At 49.6% G+C, this 21,050-nt stretch overlaps 1 protein-coding gene and 1 long non-coding RNA gene across 4 annotated transcripts in view; one reads left to right on the top strand and one right to left on the bottom strand.

Moving 5' to 3' along the window:
- Positions 1-556, bottom strand: part of LOC144482138 (NACHT, LRR and PYD domains-containing protein 3-like) — a 106,361-nt gene extending 105,805 nt beyond the window's left edge. Inside the window, exon 1 of the mRNA XM_078201360.1 lies at positions 426-556. Coding sequence (XP_078057486.1) covers positions 426-481 — 56 coding nt within the window. The 5' untranslated portion in view covers positions 482-556. The remainder of the gene's footprint in view (positions 1-425) is intronic.
- LOC144482140 (uncharacterized) overlaps positions 1-21,050 on the top strand; it is a 43,006-nt gene that overhangs the window by 8,297 nt on the left and 13,659 nt on the right. Inside the window, exon 5 of one of the 3 annotated variants that reach the window (XR_013495873.1) lies at positions 12,135-12,577. The exons of 1 other annotated variant lie outside the window; for it this stretch is intronic. This is a non-coding gene — a long non-coding RNA (uncharacterized LOC144482140). Of the gene's footprint in view, positions 1-12,134; positions 12,578-21,050 lie in introns of those variants that run through there. One more of the 3 variants, XR_013495872.1, reaches the window with a different exon arrangement.

Here is a 21,050-nt window from a genome sequence, read left to right as displayed (position 1 = left end):
TTTATGAAAATGTCAAACAGCAAGGGTCCCAGAACAGATCCCTGGGGCACACCACTGGTGACCGACCTCCATTTAGAAAAAGACCCATCCATACACACTCTCTGCCTCCTTTGGGCAAACCAGTTCTGGATCCACAGGGCAGCAGCCCCTTGGATCCCATGCCCTCTCACTTTTTCTAGAAGCCTTGCATGGGGGACCTTATCAAACGCCTTGCTAAAATCCATATAAACCACATCTACCGCTTTCCCTTTGTCAATGTGTTTAGTCACATTTTCGAAGAACTCCGCCAGGCTCGTAAGGCACGATCTGCCTTTTACAAAGCCATGCTGAGTATTCCTGAGCATACTAAACCTCTCCAAATGCTCATAAATCTTGTCCCTCAGGATCTTCTCCATCAGCTTACCAACCACTGAGGTTAGACTCACCGGTCGGTAATTTCCTGGGCTATCCCTATTCCCCTTCTTGAAAATAGGAACCACATCCGCAATCCTCCAATCCTCCGGCACCTCTCCCATCTCCATCGACGATGCAAAGATTATCGCCAGAGGCTCTGCAATCTCTTCCCTCGCCTCCCACAGTAACCTGGGGTACATCCCATCCGGACCCGGCGACTTATCTTTCTTGATGCCATTCAAAGAGTCCAGCACAACCTCTTTGTTAAAGTCCACATACTCAATCTTTTCAGTCCATCGCATGCCCACAGTACATCCACCCATGTCCTTCTCCTCTGTGAAAACCGAGACAAAATTCTCATTAAGCACCTCTGCCATTTATACTGGTTCCGTACTGATTTTCCCGCCTTCACGTTTTATAGGCCCTATTCCTTCATGTCTCATCCTTTTACTCTTCACATATTTATAGAACGCCTTAGGATGTTAAAGTATGAGCTAAAATAAAAGTTCTGATGAAGGGTCATCCTGACTCAAAACTTTGGCTCGATTCTCTCTTTTCATTTGGAGGCCCACACTGTCTGTAATTTACACACAGTAAAACAACAACCTGAGTTGTTGTCTTGTCCTGCCAGGTGGGTGCAGGAGAACCAGTGGGACTCGCCCAACAGAGATGGAGAGTTGGAAGCAGTGTTAGAGAGCACACTGCTCTCACCTGTCTTACTGTTATCAATTTGACATTAAAATTGATATTTAACCTTGTGGATCCGATCTAGAATCTTCAGCATATTGGGTCAGGTTATAAATCAGTAATTTCCAAATATGTATATATAAAACCAATCGACAGCAAATCTCTTGTTCAGAGATTTTGGTTGAACCCAGAATAAAACTATCAGTAAGTTTAGGGGCTTGATTCTATAAATGGCACAGGATGGAACATTGCAAGTGTTTTTGCCAAACTATGGTTTCTAAAGTTTGACCTTTGAAACCGATTATCTGATCATTCTCTGAATAAAAATGTTGCACCATCTGAAATAAACAATCCAAGATCAACTGATTAAAAGGGAGGTGCAAATCCTCCAGAAGTTTCACACTTCATTATTCAACCAACATTTAAATACAGTTACAGGAGGCAATTATTCTGCCCCTTGAGCCTATTCCTCTAATTAATTATATTTTGCCTCATCTGCATCTTAACTCCATTTACCCTGAGTAGATGTCATCCTCGATAAGGACAGTTGACGATGACCTGCCATAGATTCACTTCACTTGTCATCCTGAGTGAATGAAATTCTGAGCATCTTCTTGAATAACTCCATTGGGTCAGAATCCACCGTGTTTGGTGTCTCTGTTGCTGGTTTACAATAATAAATGTAACTGGAGTGTTCGTGCTCACTGCCCAACAGCTGCAGCCATTGTTGCTCAGAGATCATTCAGTTTGGAAGTTAAACGGTTAATCTCCATGTATAGAAACAGTCCTTCTCTCAGCTCATTGACAAGGAACTGGCTCCTGGGCTCTGGGGTGAAACCACAAATATCAGGAAATCAATGTTTGCTCAAAATTCCGAAGTCCCAGTTGGAATTTGTTTCTTATCATTTGACGGATTTACTGAACATCTCTGGAACAAGAAGAGTTAAAGTAAAATTTCGAATGAAACTTGTTGACAGTTGAATTAGCCGCAGGTTGTCAAACTGGTTGAATTTGATGCCTGGAATGGGGCCGCTCCCTTCTCTGCAGTAAGTGGGGAATGTTTAAATTGAATTCCATGCTGAGGATGGGCAGCAGCTTTCACACAGAGGGTAAAGCTGTGAGCCTCACTGAAAAGGGAGACAATCACATTTCCAATTTGTTTCATTTCAGCAAGTTGCAAGAAATTTCTATCTCATTGATGCAGAGGATCAGGGATAGAAATTACACAGACGACACAGAAATGAAGAGACAGGGATTTTTTGCAGACAGAAGATAAGATTAATGTAACTTCTTACATTTAATGCCTTGACCAATATTCTGTATATGCAGCTTGTCCTGGATTCCAACATATCTCTGTTTCTTTGGCCTCTCTTTCCCCAATCCATCCATTTATTGTGTATTTCATCGGCTTATTTGCCTTTTCTAAATGTGTTACCTCACACTACTCTGAGGTCCCAGGAGGGGGTTCCAATACCCAGTGGGTTTCTTGATGTCTGCCTGACAGGACACCAGGGTCCGCCCCCCAGGTGTCCATCTCCATGTTGTTAAACTTGTTATCAGGTAAGCTTTCTACAGGATCTCTTGGTGACAGAAAGTCTGGCCCGATCTGGGCTTCTAACAATAGACCGATGCATTTCAATGAGGTGCCATGATCTCCTGCTAAGTCTCAAGTAGAGTGTAACGACCTTTGATGGGTGGTTGATGGGTCAGGCCCAGACACATTTGTGTATTGTACAATTGGCCTGCCTGCGGTTTGACTGTGTTTGATTTCAATGTGCCCAATTCTTTAATTTAGGATATCCAATTTAATCAGCCTTAAAACTAGGCCCTGTTTATATCACCACATTCCCTCCACTTCTACCATATCCAGCCCTTTCATTATCTTATAGGCCTCTATAAGATCATCCCTCAGCCTTCTAAACTCCAACGAGTACAAACCCAATCTGCTCAATCTCTCCCCATAACACCGTGTGTTACTGACGGTATCTCTACTAATGTTAATTCAGCACCCTCGCACAGTCTCTGAGTCACCCCTCTCCCCGCAGCACCCAGTGTTACTGACTGTATCTGTACTGATGTTAATCCAGCTCCCTCACACTGTCACTCAGTAACCCCTCTCCCCGCAGCACCCTGTGTTACTGACTGTATCTGTACTGATGTTAGTCCAACTCCCTCACACTGTCACTCAGTAATCCCTCTCCCCCAGCACACTGTGTTACTGACTGTATCTGCACTGATGTCAATTCAACTCTCTCACACTGTTACGCTGTAACCCCTCTCCCCCAGCACCCTGTGTTACTGACTGCATCTGTACTGATGTTAATCCAGCTCCCTCACACTGTCACTCAGTAACCCCTCTCCCCCAACACCCTATGTTACTGACTATCTGTACTGATGTTAATCCAGCTCCCTCACACTGTGACTGAGTAAACCCTCTCCCCCAGCACCCTGTGTTACTGACTGTATCTGCACTGATGTTAATCCAACTCCCTCACACTGTCACTCAGTAACCGCTCTCCCCCAACACCCTGTGTTACTGACTGTGTCTGTACTGATGTTAATCCAGCTCCCTCACACTGTCACTCAGTAACCCCTCTCCCCCAGCACCCTGTGTTACTGACTGTGACTGTACTGATGTTAATCCAGCTCCCTCACACTGTCACTCTGTAACCCCTCTCCCCCAGCACCCTGTGTTACTGACTGTGTCTGTACTGATGTTAATCCAGCTCCCTCACACTGTCACTCAGTAACCCCTCTCCCCCAGCACCCTGTGTTACTGACTGTATCTTGACTGATGTTAGTTCAGCTCCCTCACAATGTCACTCTGTAACGCCACTTCCCAGCACCCTGTGCTACTGACTGTATCTCTACTGATGTTAGTACAGCTCCCTCACACTGTCACTCAGTCACCCCTCTCCCCCCAGCAACTGTGTTACTGACTGTGTCTCTAATGATGTTAATCCAGCTCCCACACATTGTCACTCAGTAACCCCTCTCCCCCCAGCACCCTGTGTTACTGACTGTATCTGCACTGATGTTAAACCAGCTCCCTCACGCTGTCACTCAGTATCCCCTCTCCCCCAGCACCCTGTGTTGCTGACTGAATCTGTACTGATGTTAATCCAGCTCCCTCACACTGTGACTGAGTAATCCCTCTCCCCCAGCACCCTGTGTTCCTGACTGTATCTCGACTGATGTTAATCCAGCTCCCTCACACTGTCACTCAGTAACCCTCTTCCCCAGCACCCTGTGTTACTGACTGAATCTGTACTGATGTTAATCCAGCTCCCTCACACTGTCACTCAGTAACCCCTCTCCCCCAGCACCCTATGTTATTGACTGTGTCTGTACTGATGTTAATCCAGCTCCCTCACACTGTCACTCAGTAACCCCTCTCCCCCAGCACACTGTGTTACTGACTGTATCTGTACTGATGTTAATCCAGCTCCCTCACACTGTCACTCAGTAACGCCTCTCCACCAGCACCCTGTGTTACTGACTGTGTCTGTACTGATGTTAATCCAGCTCCCTCACACTGTCACTATGTAACCCCTCTCCCCCAGCACCCTGTGTTCCTGACTGTATCTGTACTGATGTTAATCCAGCTCCCTCACACTGTCACTCTGTAACCCATCTCCCCCAGACCCTGGGTTACTGACTGTATCTGTACTAATGTTAATCCAGCTCCCTCACACTGTCACTCAGTAACCCCTCTCCCCCAGCACCCTGTGTTACTGACTGTATCTCTACTGATGTTAGTACAGCTCCCTCACACTGACACTCAGTCGCCCCCATACTCCAGCCCCTGTGTTACTGACTGTATCTGTACTGATGTTATTCCAGCTCCCTCACACTGTCACTCAGTAACCCCTCTCCCCCAGCACCCTGTGTTACTGACTGTATCTGTACTGATGTTAATCCCGCTCCCTCACACTGTCACTCTGTAACCCCTCTCCCCCAGCACCCTGTGTTACTGACTGTATCTGTACTAATGTTAATCCAGCTCCCTCACACTGACACTCAGTCACCCCTCTCCCCCCAGCACCTGTGTTACTGACTGTGTCTCTATTGATGTTAATCCCGCTCCCTCACACTGTCACTCTGTAACCCCTCTGCCCCCAGCACCCTGTGTTACTGACTGTATCTGCACTGATGTTAAACCAGATCCCTCACACTGTCACTCAGTAACCCCTCTCCCCCCAGCACCCTGTGTTACCGACTGTATCTGCACTGATGTTAAACCAGCTCCCTCACACTGTCACTCAGCATCCCCTCTCCCCCAGCACCCTGTGTTACTGACTGAATCTGTACTGATGTTAATCCAGATCCCTCACACTGTGACTGAGTAATCCCTCTCCCCCAGCACCCTGTGTTCCTGACTGTATCTCGACTGATGTTAATCCAGCTCCCTCACACTGTCACTGAGTAACCCTCTTCCCCAGCACCCTGTGTGACTGACTGTATCTGTACTGATGTTAGTCCAGCTCCCTCACACTGTCACGCAGTAATCCCTCTCCCCCCCCAGCACCCTGTGTTCCTGACTGTGTCTGTACTGATGTTAATGCAGCTCCCTCACACTGTCATTCTGTATCCCCTCTCCCCCAGCACCCTGTGTTACTGACTGTATCTGTACTGATGTTAATCCAGCTCCCTCACACTGTCACTCAGTAACCCGTCTCACCCAGCACACTGTGTTACTGACTGTATCTGTACTGATGTTAATCCAGCTCCCTCACACTGTCAGTCAGTAACTTCTCTCCCCCAGCACCCTGTGTTACTGACTGTGTCTGTACTGATGTTAATCCAGCTCCCTCACACTGTCACTCTGTAACCCCTCTCCCCCAGCACCCTGTGTTCCTGACTGTATCTGTACTGATGTTAATCCAGCTCCCTCACACTGTCACTCTGTAACCCCTCTCCCCCAGCACCCTGTGTTACTGACTGTATCTGTACTAATGTTAATCCAGCTCCCTCACACTGTCACTCAGTAACCCCTCTCCCCCAGAACCCTGTGTTACTGACTGTGTCTGTACTGATGTTAATCCAACTCCCTCACACTGTCACTCAGTAACCCCTCTCCCCCAGCACCCTGTGTTACTGACTGTATCTTGACTGATGTTAGTCCAGCTCCCTCACACTGTCACTCAGTAACCCCTTTTCCCAGCACCCTGTGTTACTGACTGTATCTCTACTGATGTTAGTACAGCTCCCTCACACTGTCACTCAGTCACCCCTCTCCCCGCCAGCACCTGTGTTACTGACTGTGTCTCTAATGATGTTAATCCAGCTCCAACACATTTTCACTCAGTAACCCCTCTCCCCCAGCACCCTGTGTTACTGACTGTATCTTGACTGATGTTAGTCCAGCTCCCTCACACTGTCACTCAGTAACCCCTTTTCCCAGCACCCTGTGTTACTGACTGTATCTCTACTGATGTTAGTACAGCTCCCTCACACTGTCACTCAGTCACCCCGCTCCCCTCCAGCACCTGTGTTACTGACTGTGTCTCTAATGATGTTAATCCAGCTCCAACACATTGTCACTCAGTAACCCCTCTCCCCCCAGCACCCAGTGTTACTGACTGTATCTGCACTGATGTTAAACCAGCTCCCTCACACTGTCACTCAGCAACCCCTCTCCCCCCAGCACCCTGTGTTACTGACTGTATCTGCACTGATGTTAATCCAGCTCCCTCACACTGTCACTCAGTATCCCCTCTCCCCCCCAGCACCCTGTGTTACTGACTGAATCTGTACTGATGTTAATGCAGCTCCCTCACACTGTCATTCAGTAACCCCTCTCCCCCAGCACCCTGTGTTACTGACTGAATCTGTACTGATGTTAATGCAGCTCCCTCACACTGTCATTCAGTAACCCCTCTCCCCCAGCACCCTGTGTTACTGACTGAGTCTGTACTGATGCTAATGCAACTCCCTCACACTGTAATTCAGTAACCCCTCTCCCCCCAGCACCCTGTGTTACTGACTGTATCTGTACTGATGTTAATGCAGCTCCCTCACACTGTCACTCAGTATCCCATCTCCCCAGACCCCTGTGTTACTGACTGAATCGGTACTGATGTTAATCCAGCTCCCTCACGCTGTGACTGAGTAATCCCTCTCCCCCAGCACCCTGTGTTACTGACTGTATCTCTACTGATGTTAATCCAGCTCCCTCACACTGTCACTCTGTAACCCTCTTCCCCAGCACCCTGTGTTACTGACTGTATCTGTACTGATGTTAATCCAGCTCCCTCACACTGTGACTGAGTAAACCCTCTCCCCCAGCACCCTGTGTTACTGACTGTATCTGTACTGATGTTAATCCAGCTCCCTCACACTGTCACTCAGTAACCCCTCTCCCCCAGCACCCTGTGTTACTGACTGTGTCTGTACTGATGTTAATCCAGCTCCCTCACACTGTCACTCAGTAACCCCTCTCCCCCAGCACCCTGTGTTACTGACTGTGTCTGTACTGATGTTAATCCAGCTCCCTCACACTGTCACTCAGTAACCCCTCTCCCCCAGCACACTGTGTTACTGACTGCATCTGTACTGATGTTAATCCAGCTCCCTCACACTGTCATTCAGTAACCCCTCTCCCCCAGCACCCTGTGTTACTGACTGTGTCTGTACTGATGTTAATCCAGCTCCCTCACACTGTCACTCTGTAACCCCTCTCCCCAGCACCCTGTGTTCCTGACTGTGTCTGTACTGATGTTAATCCAGCTCCCTCACACTGTCACTCAGTAACCCCTCTCCCCCAGCACACTGTGTTACTGACTGTATCTGTACTGATGTTAATCCAGCTCCCTCACACTGCCACTCAGTAACCCCTCTCCCCCAGCACCCTGTGTTACTGCCTGTGTCTGTACTGATGTTAATCCAGCTCCCTCACACTGTCACTCTGTAACCCCTCTCCCCCAGCACCCTGTGTTCCTGACTGTGTCTGTACTGATGTTAATCCAGCTCCCTCACACTGTCACTCATTAACCCCTCTCCCCCAGCACCCTGTGTTACTGACTGTATCTGTACTGATGTTAATCCAGCTCCCTCAAACTGTCACTCAGTAACCCCTCTCCCCCAGCACCCTGTGTTACTGACTGTGTCTGTACTGATGTTAATCCAGCTCCCTCACACTGTCACTCAGTAACCCCTCTCCCCCAGCACCCTGTGTTACTGACTGTGTCTGTACTGATGTTAATCCAGCTCCCTCACACTGTCACTCAGTAACCCGTCTCCCCCAGCACACTGTGTTACTGACTGTATCTGTACTGATGTTAATCCAGCTCCCTCACACTGTCATTCAGTAACCCCTCTCCCCCAGCACCCTGTGTTACTGACTGTGTCTGTACTGATGTTAATCCAGCTCCCTCACACTGTCACTCTGTAACCCCTCTCCCCAGCACCCTGTGTTCCTGACTGTGTCTGTACTGATGTTAATCCAGCTCCCTCACACTGTCACTCAGTAACCCCTCTCCCCCAGCACACTGTGTTACTGACTGTATCTGTACTGATGTTAATCCAGCTCCCTCACACTGTCACTCTGTAACCCCTCTCCCCCAGCACCCTGTGTTCCTGACTGTGTCTGTACTGATGTTAATCCAGCTCCCTCACACTGTCACTCATTAACCCCTCTCCCCCAGCACACTGTGTTACTGACTGTATCTGTACTGATGTTAATCCAGCTCCCTCACACTGTCACTCTGTAACCCATCTCCCCCAGCACCCTGTGTTACTGACTGTATCTGTACTAATGTTAATCCAGCTCCCTCACACTGTCACTCAGTAACCCCTCTCCCCCAGCACCCTGTGTTACTGACTGTGTCTGTACTGATGTTAATCCAGCTCCCTCACACTGTCACTCAGTAACCCCTCTCCCCCAGCACCCTGTGTTACTGACTGTATCTTGACTGATGTTAGTCCAGCTCCCTCACACTGTCACTCAGTAACCCCTCTCCCCCAGCACTCTGTGTTACTGACTGTATCTGTACTGATGTTAATCCAGCTCCCTCACACTGTCACTCTGTAACCCCTCTCCCCCAGCACCCTGTGTTACTGACTGTATCTGTGCTAATGTTAATCCAGCTCCCTCACACTGTCACTCTGTAACCCCTCTCCCCCAGCACCCTGTGTTACTGTCTGTATCTGTACTCATGTTAATCCAGCGCCCTCACACTGTCACTCAGTCACACCTCTCCCCCCAGCACCTGTGTTACTGACTGTGTCTCTATTGATGTTAATCCAGCTCCCACACATTGTCACTCAGTAACCCCTCTCCCCCCCAGCACCCTGTCTTACTGACTGTATCTGCACTGATGTTAAACCAGCTCCCTCACACTCACTCAGTAACCCCTCTCCCCCCAGCACCCTGTGTTACTGACTGTATCTGCACTGATGTTAAACCAGCTCCCTCACACTGTCACTCAGTATCCCCTCTCCCCCAGCACCCTGTGTTACTGACTGAATCTGCACTGATGTTAATCCAGATCCCTCACACTGTGACTGAGTAATCCCTCTCCCCCAGCACCCTGTGTTCCTGACTGTATCTCGACTGATGTCAATCCAGCTCCCTCACACTGTCATTGAGTAACCCTCTTCCCCAGCACCCTGTGTTACTGACTGTATCTGTACTGATGTTAATGCAGCTCCCTCACACTGTCACTCAGTAACCCCTCCCCCCAGCACCCTATGTTACTGACTGTATCTTGACTGATGTTAGTCCAGCTCCCTCACATTGTCACTCAGTAACCCCTTTTCCCAGCACCCTGTGTTACTGACTGTATCTCTACTGATGTTAGTACAGCTCCCTCACACTGTCACTCAGTCACCCCGCTCCCCCCAGCACCTGTGTTACTGACTGTGTCTCTCATGATGTTAATCCAGCTCCAACACATTGTCACTCAGTAACCCCTCTCCCCCCAGCACCCTGTGTTGCTGACTGTATCTGCACTGATGTTAAACCAGCTCCCTCACACTGTCACTCAGTATCCCCTCTCCCCCAGCACCCTGTGTTACTGACTGAATCTGTACTGATGATAATGCAGCTCCCTCACACTGTAATTCAGTAACCACTCTCCCCCCAGCACCCTGTGTTACTGACTGTGTCTGTACTGATGTTAATGCAGCTCCCTCACACCGTCACTCAGTATCCCATCTCCCCCAGCACCCTGTGTTACTGACTGTGTCTGTACTGATGATAATCCAGCTCCCTCACACTGTCACTCAGTAACCCCTCTCCCCCAGCACCCTGTGTTACTGACTGTATCTATACTGATGTTAATCCAGCTCCCTCACACTGTCACTCAGTAACCCCTCTCCCCCAGCACCCTGTGTTACTGACTGTGTCTGTACTGATGTTAATCCAGCTCCCACACACTGTCACTCTGTAACCCATCTCCCCCAGCACCCTGTGTTACTGACTGTGTCTGTACTGATGTTAATCCAGCTCCCTCACACTGTCACTCAGTAACCCCTCTCCCCCAGCACCCTGTGTTACTGACTGTATCTATACTGATGTTAATCCAGCTCCCTCACACTGTCACTCAGTAACCCCTCTCCCCCAGCACCCTGTGTTACTGACTGTGTCTGTACTGATGTTAATCCAGCTCCCACACACTGTCACTCTGTAACCCATCTCCCCCAGCACCCTGTGTTACTGACTGTGTCTGTACTGATGTTAATCCAGCTCCCTCACACTGTCACTCAGTAACCCCTCTCCCCCAGCACCCTGTGTTACTGACTGTGTCTGTACTGATGTTAATCCAGCTCCCTCACACTGTCACTCTGTAACCCATCTCCCCCAGCACCCTGTGTTCCTGACTGTGTCTGTACTAATGTTAATCCAGCTCCCTCACACTGACACTCAGTCGCCCCCCTACTCCAGCCCCTGTGTTACTGACTGTATCTGTACTGATGTTAATCCAGCTCCCTCACACTGTCACTCAGTAACCCCTCTCCCCCAGCACCCTGTGTTACTGACTGTATCTGTACTAATGTTAATCCAGCTCCCTCACACTGTCACTCAGTCACCCCTCTCCCCCCAGCACCTGTGTTACTGACTGTGTCTCTATTGATGTTAATCCAGCGCCCTCACACTGTCACTCAGCAACCCCTCTCCCCCCAGCACCCTGTGTTACTGACTGTATCTGCACTGATGTTAAACCAGCTCCCTCACACTGTCACTCAGCAACCCCTCTCCCCCCAGCACCCTGTGTTACTGACTGTATCTGCACTGATGTTAAACCAGCTCCCTCACACTGTCACTCAGTAACCCCTCGCCCCCAGCACACTGTGTTACTGACTGTATCTGTACTGATGTTAATCCAGCTCCCTCACACTGTCACTCAGTAACCCCTCTCCCCCAGCACCCTGTGTTACTGACTGTGTCTTCACTGATGTTAATCCAGCTCCCTCACACTGTCACTCTGTTACCCCTCTCCGCCAGCACCCTGTGTTCCTGACTGTATCTGTACTGATGTTAATCCAGCTCCCTCACACTGGCACTCTGTAACCCCTCTCCCCCAGCACCCTGTGTTACTGACTGTATCTGTACTAATGTTAATCCAGCTCCCTCACACTGTCACTCAGTAACCCCTCTCCCCCAGCACCCTGTGTTACTGACTGTGTCTGTACTGATGTTAGTCCAGCTCCCTCACACTGTCACTCAGTAACCCCTTTTCCCAGCACCCTGTGTTACTGACTGTATCTCTGCTGATGTTAGTAGAGCTCCCTCACACTGTCACCCAGTCACCCCTCTCCCCCAGCACCTGTGTTACTGACTGTGTCTCTAATGATGTTAATCCAGCTCCCACACATTGTCACTCAGTAACCCCTCTCCCCCCAGCACCCTGTGTTACTGACTGTATCGGCACTGATGTTAAACCAGCTCCCTTACACTGTCACTCAGTATCCCCTCTCCCCCAGCACCCTGTGTTACTGACTGAATCTGCACTGATGTTAATGCAGCTCCCTCACACTGTCATTCAGTAACCCCTCTCCCCCCAGCACCCTGTGCTACTGACTGTTTCTCTCTTCATGTTTATGCACTTCAGCAGTCACGGGCATTCAGCCTTGGATCTTCAGGTTAGCGTTCTCCAAGGCGGCCTTCACGACACACGACAGCGCAGAGTCGCTGAGCAGAAAACGATAGCCAAGTTCCGCTCACACGAGGACGGTCTCAACCGGGATATTGGGTTCATGTCACACTATTTGTAACCCCCACAGCTTGCCTGGACCTGCAACGTTTCACTGGCTGTCTTGTCTGGAGACAATACACATCTTTTTAGCCTGTCTTAATGCTCTCTCCACTCTCGTTCTTTGTATCTTAAAGACTTGATTAGCTGTAAGTATTCGCATTCCAACCATTATTCATGTAAATAGAGTCTGTGTGTTTATAAGCCCTGTCTGTGAACAGAATTCCCACTCACCTGAAGAAGGGGCTTGGAGCTCCGAAAGCTTGTGTGGCTTTTGCTACCAAATAAACCTGTTGGACTTTAACCTGGTGTTGTTAAACTTCTTACTGTGTTTGGCTTTAGCCAGTGCATTATAACGGTTGGAATGCGAGTCTTTACAGGTAAGCAAGTCTGAAAGGTACAGACAATGTGAGTGGAGAGAGGGTAGAGCAGCGGTGAAAGATGTGTATTGTCTCCAGACAGGACAGTTAGTGAGATTCTGCAAGGCCAGGCAAGTCGTGGGGGTTACAGATAGAAACATAGAAAACTACAGCACAAAACAGGCCCTTCGGCCCCACAAGTTTTGCCGAACATAACCCTACCTTTTAGGCCTACCTATAACCCTCCATCCTATTAAGTCCCATGGACTCAACCAGGAGTCTCTTAAAAGACCCTATTGAGTTTGCCTCCATCACCACTGACGGCAGCCGATTCCACTCACCCACCACCCTCTGTGTGAAAAACTTCCCCCTAACATTTCCCCAGTACCTACCCCCCCCCCCCCCCCCCCAGCAACTTAAACCTGTGTCCTCTCATAGCAGCCATTTCCACCCTGGGAAAAAGCCTCTCAACATCTTATATACCTCTATTAGGTCTTCTCTCATCCTACGTCTCTCCAAGGAGAAAAGACCGAGCTCCCTCAGCCTATCCTCATAAGGCATGCCACTCAATCCAGGCAACATCCTTGTAAATCTCCTCTGCACCCTTTCAATCTTTTCCACATCCTTCGTGTAATGAGGCGACCAGAACTGAGCACAGTACTCCAAGTGGGGTCTGACGAGGGTCTTATATAGCTGCATCATTATCCCCGGACTCCTGAACTCAATCCCTCGATTGATAAAGGACAGCACACCATACGCCTTCTTAACCACCTCCTCCACCTGCAGGGCCAATTTTAGAGTCCTATGGACCCGGACCCCAAGGTCCTTCTGATCCTCTACAGTACTAAGAGTCTTTCCCTTAATATTGTACTCCTTCATCCCATTCGACCTGCTAAAATGGACCACGACGCATTTATCTGGGTTGAAGTCCATCTGCCACTTGTCCGCCCAGTCTTGCATCCTATCTATGTCCCTCTGTAACTTCTGACATCCCTCCAGACTATCCACAACCCCACCAACCTTCGTGTCGTCGGCAAACTTACCAACCCATCCCTCCACTTCCTCATCCAGGTCATCCAGATAGTGTGACATGAACCCAAGATGGCGGTTGGGGCCGTCCTCATGTGTGTGGAACTTGACTATCAGTCTCTGCGCAGTGACTCTGCGCTGTCGTGTGTGGTGAAGGCAGCCTTGGAGAACGCTTCCCCGAAGACTCACATTCCAACCATTATTGTGTAAATTGAGTTAGTGTCTCTGTCGGCCCTGTTTGTGAACACATCTCCCACTCCCCTGATCAAGGAGCAGTGCTCCGAAAGCTCGTGTCTTGTGCTGCCAAATCGACCTGTTGACCTTTAACCTGGTGCTGTTGCCCCGCCCACCATCTCACACCGTCACAATGCCCGGCTGATTGACGGCAGCTCCGGACCAATAGGAGGAGAAGGGGGCGGGACTGGATTACCGAGCGGGAGGGGCTGGTCCTCCAACCAATCGGAGTGAATGAGGGGCGGGGCTGGGAGTTGAGCATGCGCAGTGTGCGGGATGCCAATGGGTGATTTGATGTCAGTGAGTGGAATGGCGGCTCGGGGGGAGCGATGGATCCGGCGGGTGGGCGGAGAGGATTCATAACCAGGTTTGTGTACAGCGGAAACTCAGAGAATGGAATCGCCGGTTCCCCGTTTGTACCCAGCGGGAGCCCAGTATTGTTCCCCGTTTCTGCCCCGAGTTCACCGCCGCCATGTTTACAGCGGGGTTGTGCGCCTGCACCGCCGCCGTCTTTGTGAGGAGCAATGTGAGGAGAGCGCATGTTCAGTGCCATCTTTGTGAGGGGCAATGTGGGGAGAGGGCATGTTCAGTGCCATCTTTGTGAGGGGCAATGTGGGGAGAGCGCATGCCCAGTGCCATCTTGGTCTGGGTTTGACCAAAGGGCAGAGGTTAAAGGTGAGTGTGTTTCAGAGGGGATGTGGGGACAGAATGTTGAGCAGACTGTGTTGGAAATCTGGACCTCGCTGCCTGAGTGGCTGCTGGAGGCAGGGACTCTCTGATTGAAGAAGCTTCTGGACAAACACATCAATACACAAGGTATGGTCGCTGATAGTCCAAGTACATTGATTAGACTCAATTGGTATTGAGGGGGCGGGGGAGAGAGGTTGGGGTGAGTAGTTGCGGGGGATGGGGGTGAGGGGCAGGGGGTGAGGGGTTGCGGGTGGAGAGGTTGTGGAGTGAGGGGTTGCGGAGAAGCGGGCGAGGTGTTGGGGGGATGGGGTGAGTAGTTGTGGGAGTGAGGGGCAGGGGGTGAGGGGTTGCGGGGCAGGGGTGGCAGGAGAGTGGTTGGAGTGGGGAGGGTTTGCGGGGGTTGGGGAAAGGGGTTGCGGAAGAAGGGTTGTAGGGGAGGGAATAAGGCGTTGCGGGGCAGCGGTTGCATGGGGGAGGGTTTGCAGGCGTGGGGGGGTGGGGCAGAGGTGGAGGAAGCGGTGGGGCTCGGGGAGGGGATGCGGGTGAGGGATTGCAGGGGGCGATCTATCTTCAATAGATTGGTTGAAGACTTGGGCAGAGAGGTGGCAGATGGAGTTTAATCCGGACAAATGTGAGGGAATGCATTTTGGAAGGTCCAGTACAGATCGGAAATATAGAGTAAATGGCAGAACCCTTAAGAGTATTGAAAGGCAGAGGGATCTGGGTGTACAGGTGCACAGGTCACTGAAAGTGGCAACGCAGGTGGAGAAGGTAGTCAAGAAGGCATTTGGGATTTCAATGTTGGGGTTGTTGTTGAATTTATTCGTGGTTTTCAATGTTGGGGTTGTTGTTGTTGAATTTGTTTGTCTTTTTTACATTTTAGTTTATTGTTGAATTTGACAGGTACACAGGTCACTGTGTGGCAACGCAGGTGGAGAAGGTCGTCAAGAAGGCATACGGCATGGTCGCCTTCATCGGCCGGGGCATTGAGTTTAAAAATTGGCAAATCATGTTGCAGATTTATAGAATCTTAGTCAGGCCGCATGTAGAATATAGTGTTCAATTCTGGTCACCACACTAACAGAAGGATGTGGAGGCTTTGGAGAGAGTACAGAAAAGTTTTTTCTGAATGTTGCCTGGTATGGAGGGCATTAGCTATGAGGAGAGGTTGGAGAAACTTGGTTTGTTCTCACTGGAACGACGGAGGTTGAGGGGAGACCTGATAGAAGTCTACAAGATTATGAGGGGCATGGACAGAGTGGATAGTCAGAAGCTTTTTCGCAGGGTGGAAGAGTGAATTACTCGGGGGAATAGGTTTAAGGTGGAGGGGGAAGGTTTAAAGGAGTTGTCCGAGGCAAGTTGTTTTACACAGAGGGTGGTGGGAGCCTGGAACTCGCTGTCTCCCTCTTTCTCCCTGTCACTCTCACTCCCTCTCACTCTCCATTTCTCTCTGCACCCATTCACCCTCCCCCTGCTTCAGTAATGTCCATAGAGAAGGAAATCTGCCGTCCTTACCTGGTCTGGTCTACATGTCATTCCAGAGCCACAGCAACGTGGCTGACTCTCAGCTGTCCTCCCAAATGGCCGAGCAAGCCATTTCGTTCAAGGGCACGGTGCCACATGGTTCGCACTGCTGCCTCACAGCGCCAGTGAATCACGTTCCATTCCCACCTTTGGTCACTCTGTGTGGAGTTTTCACCCTGTGCATACGAAGATCCCAAAAATAATGGGAATTTTAAATTTCAGTGCAGCCTTTCTCATAGTGGAGCTCTCTCTCTCAATTCCTGCATGATTGTAATGTCGAAACTGACAGGCATCTAGTTTGCAAAGATTTTACAATTGAGTAAATGTTTACAGGCAGCGACAGAGAGAGAGAGAGAATGAGACAAAGAGACTGCAACAGGCAGAGATGGAGGCAGAGGCAAAGAGACTGAGACACGCCCCAACGGGCCCTCAGAATTAAAATGCAGAGTCTGTCCCTCATTGAAGCCCTGCTCCCACTAACCGCCTCAGTTTAACCCACCACATCCAGCTGTTTTATATCCCCCTCATTTCTCCCCTCACTCTGTCTGTCTCTCTCTCCATCTGTTTCTGCTGCATTTCGGGCTTGAATTGTGGCCTAGTCACAGAGGCTGCATTCAACCTTGGGGCAAAGAGCAGGATTCGCTCCACTCCAGTGAAACACAACAATTCTCTCCAGCCCGGAAAGCTGGAGTGACAGAGGCAGTGATAGTAATCCCCTGTCCTGAGCCCCTGCCCCTGGCACCACCCCTTCTAAAAACACAGTCAGGACTCTGGAATTGGGAACGTTTCCCTCCCTCATCCCTCACATGTTTTACAGTCAGTTCCATTTTAAATTTGCGTGTTTACAAGTTGGAGTTCAGGAAAGGCAGCTGGTTATTGATGCACAGCCAGATCCCATGAGCAATAATTTGACGATATCCGGATGGGACAAAGGGGAGAAATGTAATTCTCCCAGCTTCATGCCTGGTGTAATCCTCCCACCCAGACACTGAACGCCACGTATATTCCGAGTCTGAATAGACAACATCTCAGTCACAGAAAGAGATAAACTCCCCTCTTTAAACTGGGAACAAGCTGTGTCCATTCCTTGGAGACTTTTTAAAATCAGCCTCCCAACATTTATTTATTTGTTTATTTAGTTGTTTATTTCTGTAAATTGGGAATCCCAGAGGGCTGTGACTGAGGCTTTTCTCCAGAGACAGGGAGCTGGGCACTGACCCCACACTGGACACCCCCCAGAACCTGTGTCTCATCCCACCTCCTCACTTCAACCCACACCTCTGTTTTGCTGTCAATGTCTGTTTTTCCCTCACCCCCGCTCTCGATTTCTTTGTTCTGTAACTCTCCCCAACGCTCTACTATTAACTCAGTAAATCCTGCCCTGATTCGATCAACCAAAATGCATCACCTTGCATTTATCTAAATTAAACTTCATCTGCCATTTGTCAACCCGCTGGCCCAATTGATCAAGATCCGATTGCAATCGGAGATAACCTTCACTGTCCACTATGCCACCAATTCTGATGTCATCTCCAAACTTACTAACCATGCCTCCTAAATTCTCATCCAATTCAATATAACACGGGACATGGAGAAATCAGACATTGGTATAGTTAATGCTGGTATTTAGCATCATGCTTCAACGCCGCTACCTTTCCCTGACCTGAAATAGATGCTATAGAAATCATAGAAACCCTACAGTACAGAAAGAGGCCATTCGGCCCATCGAGTCTGCACCGACCACAATCCCACCCAGGCCCTACCCCCATATCCCCACATCTTTAACCGCTAATCCCTCTAACCTACGCATCTCAGGACACTAAGGGCAATTTTTAGCATGGCCAATCAACCTAACCCGCACATCTTTGGACTGTGGGAGGAAACCGGAGCACCCGGAGGAAACCCACGCAGACACGAAGTGAATGTGCAAACTCCACACAGACAGTGACCTGAGCCGGGAATCGAACCCTGGAGCTGTGAAGCAGCAGTGCTAACCACTGTGCTACCATGCCGCCCCCCACTGTGCTACCGTGCCGCCCCTATTCAGGATATTCGTGCCCTGTTCAGAAATTATTTAACACTCGGGTATTTCTGACCAGGTCACTGGCACAGAGTCAGGTTCTGTGGCCTGGAAAGGAAAGAGAGGGGTTAGGAGAGCAATAGTGGTGGGGGATGCGTCGGTTAGAGGCACAGACAGGCGATTCTGTGGTTGCGAACGGGACTCCAGGATGGTAGTCTGCCTACCTGGTGCTGGGGAAATGGATGTCACCGAGCGGATAGGAGGCATCTTAAAAAGGGAAGATAAAGAAACGGATATCATTGTACACATTGATGCAAATGACGTAGATAGGAAGAGCAGGGGGATCCTACGAGAGCAATTCAGGGAGTTGGGAAATGGACTAAAAAGTAGGGCCTCCAGGGTGGCCATCTTCGGGCTGCTCCCGATGCCTGGTGCCAGTGAGGCTAAGAATAGGGAGTTAGTACAATTGAATGCTTGGCTAAAGGACTGGTTCAGGAGGGAGGTCTTCATTTTCCTAGATCAATGGGAAGTTTTCAGGAGAGGATGGAACCTGTACAAGAAGGACGGGTCACAACTATGTTGAAAGGGCACGAATATCCTGGCTGGGAGTTTTGCTAGTGCAGTTCGGGGGGGGTTTAAACTAGTATGGCAGGGGGGTGGGGATCAAAATATTAGGTCTACAAGTGTAGAGGCTGGGGACGAGCTTGGGACTGGGACAAAGCTGGCAAAGAAGAAGAGCACTCTGGGGGAGGACGACCTCACTGAGACTGGAGGTCTGGAGTGCTTATACTTCAATGCAAGGAGCGTAGCAGGTAAGACAGACGAACTTAGGGCCTTAATGCTCACGAGGGATTTGGATGTGGTTGCCGTGACAGAGACTTGGTTGAAAGAGGGACAGGACTGGCAGCTGAATATTCCGGGGTACAAGTGTTTTAGGCGAGACAGAGGAGGGGCCAAAAGAGGTGGGGGAGTAGCAGTATTAGTTGGAGAGCATATTACAGCGGTGCAGAGGGAGGACAATTCAGAGGGGTCGTGTAACGAGTCACTCTGGGTGGAGCTTAGAAACATGAAGGGCGCAGTCACTATGTTGGGGCTATACTACAGGCCCCCTAACAACCCGAGGGAAGTGGAAGAACGGATATGTCAGGAGATACTGGATAGGTGCAGGAAAAATAGGGTTGTTGTAGTGGGAGACTTCAATTTCCCTGGTATAGAGTGGAAATCGCTGAGAGCTGGGACTCTGAAATGGGGAGGAATTTGTAAAATGCGTACAGGAGGGTTCTTTGGAACAATATGCAGATAGCCCGACTAGAGAGGGGGCTATACTGGACCTAGTACTGGGGAATGAGCCCGGTCAGGTCTTCAAAGTTTCGGTAGGGGAACATGTAGCAAATCGTGACCACAATTCTATTAGCTTTAGGATAGTGATGGGAAAGGATGAGTGGTGTCCCAAGGGTAAGGTGTTGGATTGGGGGAAGGCTAACTTTCGTGGGATTAGGCAGAAATTGGCAGCTCTTGATTGGGAGAGGCTCTTTGAGGGTAAATCCACATCTGGCATGTGGGAGTATTTTAAGGGACAGTTGTTAGGGCTACAGGACAGGCATGTGCCTGTAAAAAAGAAGGATAGGATTCGAGAACCGTGGATAACCAGGGAAATTGAGGGACTGGTCAAAAAGAAAAGAGAGGCATATGTTAGGTCCAGGCAGCTAAAAACAGAGGGAGCTCTGGAGGAGTACAAAGAAAGTAGCAAGGAACTGAAATGGGGAATTCGAAGGGCAAAAAGGGGTCACGAAATGTCCTTGGCAGACAGGATTAAGGAGAATCCCAAGGCATTTTATTCATACGTTAGGAACAAACGGGTTGTCAGGGAAAAAATCGGACCTCTCAGGGACAAAAGTGGGGAATTATGCTTGGAGCCCAAAGAAGTAGGGGAGATCCTAAATGAATACTTTGCGTCGGTATTCACAAAGGAGAGGGATGTGTTGACTGGGAGTGTCTCGGAGGGGAGTGTTGAACCGTTGGAGAAAATCTCCATTACAAGGGAGGAAGTGTTAGGTTTGTTAGAGAATATAAAGACTGCCAAATCCCCAGGGCCTGATGGAATCTATCCAAGGCTGCTCAGGGAGACGAGAGATGAAATCGCTGGGCCTCTGACGCAAAGCTTTGTCTCGTCACTGGACGCAGGTGAGGTCCCAGAGGATTGGAGGATAGCTAATGCGGTCCCGTTATTTAAGAAGGGTAGGAAGAATAACCTGGGAAATTATAGGCCGGTGAGCTTGACGTCCGTGGTGGGCAAGTTGTTGAAGATTCTTAGAGATAGGATGTATGCGCATTTAGAAAGGAATAAACTCATTAACGATAGTCAGCATGGTTTTGTGAGAGGGAGGTCATGCCTCACTAACCTGGTGGAGTTTTTTGAAGAAGTGACCAGAATGGTTGACGAGGGAAGGGCCGTGGATGTCGTCTATATGGACTTTAGTAAAGCGTTTGACAAAGTCCCTCATGGTAGGCTGGTGAAAAAGGTTGGATCTCATGGGATAAAGGGGGAGGTGGCTAGATGGGTGGAGAACTGGCTTGGTCACAGAAGACAGAGGGTGGTAGTGGAAGGGTCTTTTTCCGGCTGGAGGCCTGTGACTAGTGGAGTTCCGCAGGGCTCTGTATTGGGACCTCTGCTGTTTGTGATTTATGCAAACGATCTGGAAGAAGGTGTAACTGGGGTGATCAGTAAGTTTGCGGACGACACAAAATTGGCAGGACTTGCAGAAAGTGAGGTGCATTGTCAGAGGCTACAGAAGGATATAGATAGGCTGGAAATTTGGGCAAAGAAATGGCAGATTGGGTTCAATCCTGATAAATATGAAGTGATGCATTTTGGTAGAAATAATGTAGGGAGGAGCTATACATAAATGGCAGAACCAT

Source organism: Mustelus asterias (assembly GCF_964213995.1).
Source record: "Mustelus asterias chromosome 26 unlocalized genomic scaffold, sMusAst1.hap1.1 SUPER_26_unloc_29, whole genome shotgun sequence".
NCBI lineage: Eukaryota > Metazoa > Chordata > Chondrichthyes > Carcharhiniformes > Triakidae > Mustelus > Mustelus asterias.
Note: the sequence above shows the minus strand (reverse complement) of the source record. Positions and strands in the feature narration are given on the sequence as shown.